The sequence below is a fragment of the Arachis hypogaea genome, chromosome 13 (genome assembly GCF_003086295.3).
Source record: "Arachis hypogaea cultivar Tifrunner chromosome 13, arahy.Tifrunner.gnm2.J5K5, whole genome shotgun sequence".
NCBI lineage: Eukaryota > Viridiplantae > Streptophyta > Magnoliopsida > Fabales > Fabaceae > Arachis > Arachis hypogaea.
The window spans coordinates 38,176,349-38,182,701 of record NC_092048.1 but is presented as its reverse complement, the minus strand read 5'-3'; the positions used below and the strand labels follow the sequence as shown (position 1 = coordinate 38,182,701).

General features: G+C 37.6%; 2 protein-coding genes and 1 non-coding gene across 4 annotated transcripts; all 3 read left to right on the top strand.

The window, feature by feature from the left end:
* The first annotated feature begins 1,542 nt into the window (after positions 1-1,542).
* On the top strand, positions 1,543-1,614 carry TRNAD-GUC (transfer RNA aspartic acid (anticodon GUC)). The gene has a single exon. It is a non-coding gene; the product is annotated as a tRNA-Asp (tRNA).
* LOC112738137 (peptidyl-tRNA hydrolase, chloroplastic) lies at positions 1,559-4,323 on the top strand. Of its 2 annotated transcripts, XM_025788449.3 has the most exons (8): positions 1,559-2,008; positions 2,173-2,257; positions 2,355-2,422; positions 2,956-3,006; positions 3,106-3,179; positions 3,472-3,530; positions 3,623-3,699; positions 3,788-4,323. In XM_025788449.3, the coding sequence occupies exons 1-8, from the start codon at positions 1,766-1,768 to the stop codon at positions 3,899-3,901; spliced, it is 771 nt and encodes a 256-aa protein (XP_025644234.1). In that variant the 5' UTR covers positions 1,559-1,765; the 3' UTR covers positions 3,902-4,323. The 2 variants fall into 2 exon arrangements, with proteins under 2 accessions (XP_025644234.1, XP_025644235.1); XM_025788450.3 differs by lacking the exon at positions 3,472-3,530 and having other exon boundaries at positions 1,635-2,008; positions 3,089-3,179.
* Positions 4,324-4,859: 536 nt separating this feature from the next.
* On the top strand, positions 4,860-5,775 carry LOC112735886 (uncharacterized). Its single transcript, XM_025785330.3, has 2 exons — positions 4,860-5,246; positions 5,345-5,775. The coding sequence occupies exons 1-2, from the start codon at positions 5,058-5,060 to the stop codon at positions 5,582-5,584; spliced, it is 429 nt and encodes a 142-aa protein (XP_025641115.1). The 5' UTR covers positions 4,860-5,057; the 3' UTR covers positions 5,585-5,775.
* Positions 5,776-6,353: the final 578 nt, after the last annotated feature.

Below are 6,353 nucleotides of genomic sequence, written 5' to 3'. Positions count from 1 at the left end.
TGTACTTTTCTGTTCGTTCTTGTACTTCGTGAGGTCGGAAGTCGCTTTGATATAGATTGAGAGAATGACCCTTCTTTGAGGCCATTAACTAACCCCATTATTACAACTTTTGGAGGTAAATTCTGAATTTTCAAGCAAGTTTTTTTGAATCCTTCCATATAAGCTTGGAGTGTTCCCCAACCTCTTGTTTGACCCCTAGAAGACTTAGAGCGTGCTTGACTTTATCCTTTTGAATAAAAAGTCGGATGAGAAATTTTCTTGCGAGATTGACAAAACAAGTCACCGACCTAGGAGGTAAGCTATCAAACCACTTCATCACCGCTTTAGTTAATGTTGTCGGGAAAGCTTTGCAACAGGTTGCATCGGACGCATAAGCCAAATACATATGACTTTTAAAACTACTGAGATGATGTCTTAGGTCAGTTGTTCATCATAGAGGTCCATGTCGGGGCTTTTAAAATTTCTTGAAACTCTAGCCCGCATGATCTCTTCTATGAACGGATCTTCTCCACCAAAAGAACTTTCTTCCCGATCTGCATGATTGCTCTTATTTCGTAAGTCAGCTTCTAAATTCAAAAGCTTTTCTTTTAATTTTCTTCGACATCGTACTTCTCTTTGCAGGTCTTTTTCAACTTCTCTTTGTCGCTCTATCTCCTGGTCAAGTTGCTCTAGTCGGCTATGATATCCATGTACAAGTCCCATAATTTCTGTTGGGTGTAGAGGCTTCTCATTCTCAGGTGGATGTACCTCTAAATTGATTCGCCTAGGCTGAGGGTTTCTTGATATTCTCTCCACGTGATGATTACTTGTTCTATTTGGTAGTGGAGGTATCACGAGTGCTCGGTCGTCATTATGGTGCTTTGGTTCAGATTCGGATTCCGTATGTCTGTCTTCAAATTGATTGTCTGCCATGATTGGATGTAGACTTTCAGATCCCCGGCAACGACGGCAATGTTCTGAAGGTTACGTGAAATTGTGTTGCTTTTGTGCCTGAATGTGAGGTCCAGACTCCTTTTGAGGCAGCATCTGACTTCTGTTGGTGCCGATGTGCCACCGTCCGAGTTTCTCGTGAAGAGGTGGGGGATGGTACCTACAAAGGACTATGATGCTTAAGTTAGCAAGGGTTTAAAGCAGGTTTTTTAGTAGATTGGATTTTGAATATATCTAAGGGTATTAGTGTATTTATATTAGAGTAGATAACTACTTTTTAGAATAGTTTCACCTTTGACGGTGGATGATCATTCTTTTTTTTAGAAAAGTTGTTGAGAGTTGCCTTCTGAATAAATAAAAAATATTTTATGAGTTTGTTACTTATTTAAACAAGTCATTGCATCAAATCTCATAGATATTGGATTGGTGTAAATGAAGTCAACATTTTTAAGTAGACTTTTATTCATTTTGGATTAGCTATATTTTTGGGTTAAGATATGAATAGTTTCTTTCCGGAAAGTTAAGATGGCAGAACAGGAAGAATGGGGAGGGGCAAGATCTAAATGTATATTCCGAAACTAAATTGAGTATGTGCATTTAATGAAGCAACTCGTCGTTGTAGTATAGTGGTGAGTATTCCCGCCTGTCACGCGGGTGACCCGGGTTCGATCCCCGGCAACGGCGTTAATTTTCTATTTTGTTTCTTTCTCTTCTCTTTTTTTTTTTTTTTTTTTTTTTTAACTCATCCTCTCCAAGCTTCCTACCTTCTTCGCTTTTAGGGTTCATGCGTGACTGCTTCAACTTGTTATGTTGTTGAAAGTTTAAACCACAAAACATGAACCTTTGCGCGTCTTCCTTCAAATTCAACTTCCCCGGCTGCCGGCGCTGCTTGCGCTTGTCAAAACCCCTAATCTCTGCGTCTTTGACGGTGTCTCTGTTCTCCCATCAGAATCCTTCTTCGTCCACCGCAATGGCAGCTTCCATCACCACTGACACTTCGAAGCCCAAACAGATGGACCCTTGGCTTATCGTCGGCCTCGGCAATCCCGGCAAGAAGTATTCTGCCACCCGCCACAATGTCAGTTATGCTCTTCTTCTCTCCTTTTTATTTTTGTTATTTGTGAATTGTCGATATTTTAAATAAAAAAAAAGGCTTTTGTAATAAAATTAAATTGAAGCAACTTGTTGGAATTGGAATTGAGACAAGTTTCAGTGTCCTTTATATGAGTTGATTGGTTTTAGGTTGGTTTTGAGATGGTTGATACTATTGCTGAAGCTGAGGGGATACCTATGAGCAGCGTTTCCTTTAAAGCCTCCTTTGGAAAAGGTACAAAAAAGGGTTTTAGTTTTGTCTAATTGAATTTCAGAGACATTATAGCAATCAATGTTAAAAATGTAGGGTTCTCGTTGTTTTCTTATTGCAGGTTTTATAGGTGATGTACCAGTTATACTTGCAAAACCACAAACTTTTATGAATGCAAGTGGGGAATCTGTAAGTCTGATACCTATAATATTCAGGTTTAATGATACAGAATGTGTTGGATAAAAACATTCCATCACTTGATTGTAAATGTCAAAGAAAATTGATTAGTACTTGAAGTTTTCAGTCCTTTTAGAATGATAAATTACAATTCTTTGGACCAACAAAATTCAATCAAATTAAGCTTCAGTTTGAACTAGAATACCATGCTGAAATCATAAAATCACAAGAATCCAGATGATTTTATTACACTTAAATAATTGGGTCTACATTGAGCATGGACAACCATGTATTTCCAAGTTCTTTGATATGAATTACTGCCAGACGAAGATTCCAAAAGATTAAAGAATGACACAATTCGCAGGTGTTGTCAATTTTGAGTGATCAAATATCTATCCTTGGTGACTGTTTCCACTTTTGCACCTGGCACCTCTAGGGTAGCCTTATTGAAGTACTAATTGCTTTGTATTCTTGGTCAGTGGGTTTACTGTATTAAATTCTTTCATTTTGGTGCTGATTGATTGCTGTTCAAATCTATTTGGAAGGTTGGGGCCATAGTTTCGTATTTCAAGATTCCATTGAAGCAAGTAGTTGTGGTAAAGTATCTATGTTATGATAATGTAGTCCCTTTGTTTTACAAGTGATGAGAGAAAAGAAGAGGGAAGATCATTTAAGTAGCAAGTCTTTTTACACAGATCTTTGATGACATGGATTTGCCTTTTGCTAAATTGCGGCTGCTACCAAAGGGGGGACATGGAGGTCACAACGGGTAACTATAATCTTCATCTATTTTTATGTTTTGGAAAGAGCCCAACTTGTTTAATTCTTATGGTTTTGGTTTTTTGTCCGGTTTGCCAATTTGAGGGGTGGGGATGGGCATGGGGGGAGCCAGAGGAACTGTCATAAGCCTCAACAAGGGCTTGGTATTTGTACATGATTTTTATTTTTATCTTTCTTATGCTGATTTATATGGGTTATACAATACACATTGATCTTATTTCTTGCTAAGTGTTTCCCTTGAATGAAGCATTAATATTATTTTTCTTCTTGCTTGTTGGCAGAATGAAAAGTATAATTAATCACTTTAAAGGGAACACTGGTTTTCCCCGCTTAAGAATCGGTAAATGCATAACCTGCCTAAGATTAAAGATTTATTTTCTTTACTTTTGTTTGCGTTGCAATACTTATTTGCATACTTGTTGATTTTACTAGGCATTGGACGGCCTCCTGGGAAAATGGATCCTGCAGCATTTGTTCTTCGCCCTTTCACTAAGCAGGAAAGAGAAGAGGTAATTATTTTGCATTTCTACTTTTGGGAACAAAGGGACCTTTGGTATGTGGAATTTTCTTCATAATGTTGGTAAACACGTCTTTCAGTTGGACTTTACATTACAAGATGGATTAGAAGCAATGCGGATTCTTTTGCTAGAGGGATTTGATAAAAGTGCAACGTTTGTTAATAGTGCCAAAAAGATAGAGCAAATGGGTTGAGTGATTGCTGAATCTAAAAATCATTTTGGCAAGTTGAAACAGACAGAAGCATGTGGCTACAATATACAATGTTTAAGCAAGTTCATCCATTCTTTCGTAAGTATGCTTCTGTTACATTTGGTCATTTTTTAGCAGCTCCAGCGCAATAAATTATTAGGCACTTGATGGTAAATTTTGTTACATAGAAGTTAGAACCAAATTGTTTGGCTGCCAATGAAACCAGTCTTTCTGAGCTGCATTTGTTGTACAGAGTTCTTTGTATAACTTTTTAGTAAAGATCATGTATTCATCAGTAACTTGTCTGTTTATTGGTTTCGGGGATACTGCCACTCTTCGGCTAATGTCTTAACTTCCATTTACATATGTACCAATCTATATCTTTATCAATAATTCAATATAGAAAAGGGATCTACTCTGTCAAATTCCGTTTTTTTTTTCTTTGGCGTCCAAATTCACTTCACATTTTATCCTTATTATATTCCTCTAAGGAGAAAAGACTTCCATCCTCAAAAATAATTACGAATTGAGTACTTTCGTCGGTCCTGCATAATCATCAAAAGGTAATTATGCATTCTGGAGGAAGAGAAACATCTACTCCTTGAGTATAGAATTTTCTCATGTAAAAATCATTTGCGTCGCGCCTAATTTGCCACCAACAATTCAATGTTCAAGTGCGAGAATTAATAAAGCTTATAATTAGCAACAATAAGGACATTAATTTTAATACTTCTACACCAATATTTACAATTTGATTTAGTTTAATTCTTTTATATGTATGATTGTCGGCAATGATGATTCAAAAAAAAATTTATTTGTGGGACAAAGTATGAGTTAATAGTCAAAATCGTCCCTGAAAGATACCCCGATCTCCATTTTAGTCCTCGAAAGATAAAATTAATCAAAGTCGTCCCCGAAAGTTATTCACGTTGGTCGAGTTTGTCCTTCCGTCATGTGAGGTAGTGACGTGGCTAACGTTTGGTGAGGTGGAACGTTAAGTGCCAGCGTGGAGAGGTCCAGCATGGCAACCGTTAATGCTGATAAGATATGTTTGATTAGTTAGGTCAAATTAGTCCTAATGTTACAACCCTAACCCCCAATCTGAAGCATATATGTGCGCGATTCTCAGGTGGCGATGTATCTTTGAGGAGTCGCTGCTATGATGAGTGGAAGCCGGAGTGGTGACCTGCCGTCGCAGTCTATCGGTAGCCATGAGTCGAACTCTGCCATGCGACGGAGGAGGAAGATGAAGGACCAGACTTGCTTTTGTGGGTTGAAGACGACAATTAAGAAATCCGGCACAAGAGAGAATCCGGATAGGTTGTTCCACACCTGTGCTAGATACCCGGTGAGTTAGGTTATGATATATTAAGCTTGTTTTCAATATTCCTTTGTCTATTACACTGGGTTGTTGAAATTGATTTTATTTTTTTTGGAAAAATTCAGAAGGGAAGTCACTGCAACTTCTTTAGGTGGGTTGAGGAAGATGGGTATGTAGCAGGGGCGGAAACTGATGCAGAGGTTGGTGGGGACTATGATGAATGGAGACTGAATGTGTCATGGAGATTGGGTAGCTTGGAGGGTGAGGTTAGAGCAATGAAGATGCTGATAATGTTCTTGTCAGTTGCAGTGGTGGTGGCTACTGTATTGTGTGTATCACTGTTGGTCACATTAATCTCCAAGTAAAGCCACAATTGGAGTGTTATGTTCTTGTGTGTTAGAGGTGTTGTTAGATCAGAGAAATTGAATTAGTTGATATGTAATGATGATGTTAATTATGAATGAAAGTATGGTTTAATTGTCTTTAATTTAACATAAACTTGTTGTTTAAGCTTGATGGGTTTCACTGAGAATACATGATGGTGATGTGTGAACTATTATAAGTATCTTTTCACCAAATAGAACCATATATAACAGTAGACAAAGTAATTGTAATCCATAACAAACATCATAATTATATTGATATCATAATGTCTTAGTAGACACACCACAAAGGTGAGAAAGGATCCAGACAACATTGTTGAGACAACATTGTTCATGTAAACAAAAAAACATACTAGGCCTAATTTAAATGATCCTGAACACAGAGGCAGTTTACAGAGCCATGTTCCCAAAAAGCAAACTTTTCAACTACATACAAAATATATTTCCTAGTTAAACATATTAATCTTTCTTTCTTGGACGCTTGAACCCTGGAGTAGGCACGAATATCATGAAGGTTTGCATCTTCTTTGCAGTGGCAGAAGTTGTTCCTTTCAATGTCTCAGCAGATATGGCCACAGGTGACTGGGTGGAGGCATTTGATCTTGCCTGTTTTTTTTATTACATGCAGTTTGGGTGGCCTGCCTCTCTTTTCACCCTGCATAGGCCAGTTGCAGACCAATTAATTTCAAGTAAATAAAACAAATTCAATTGGGCAGAATAAAAAGCAGCAAATAAATAACCTGAATGTCTT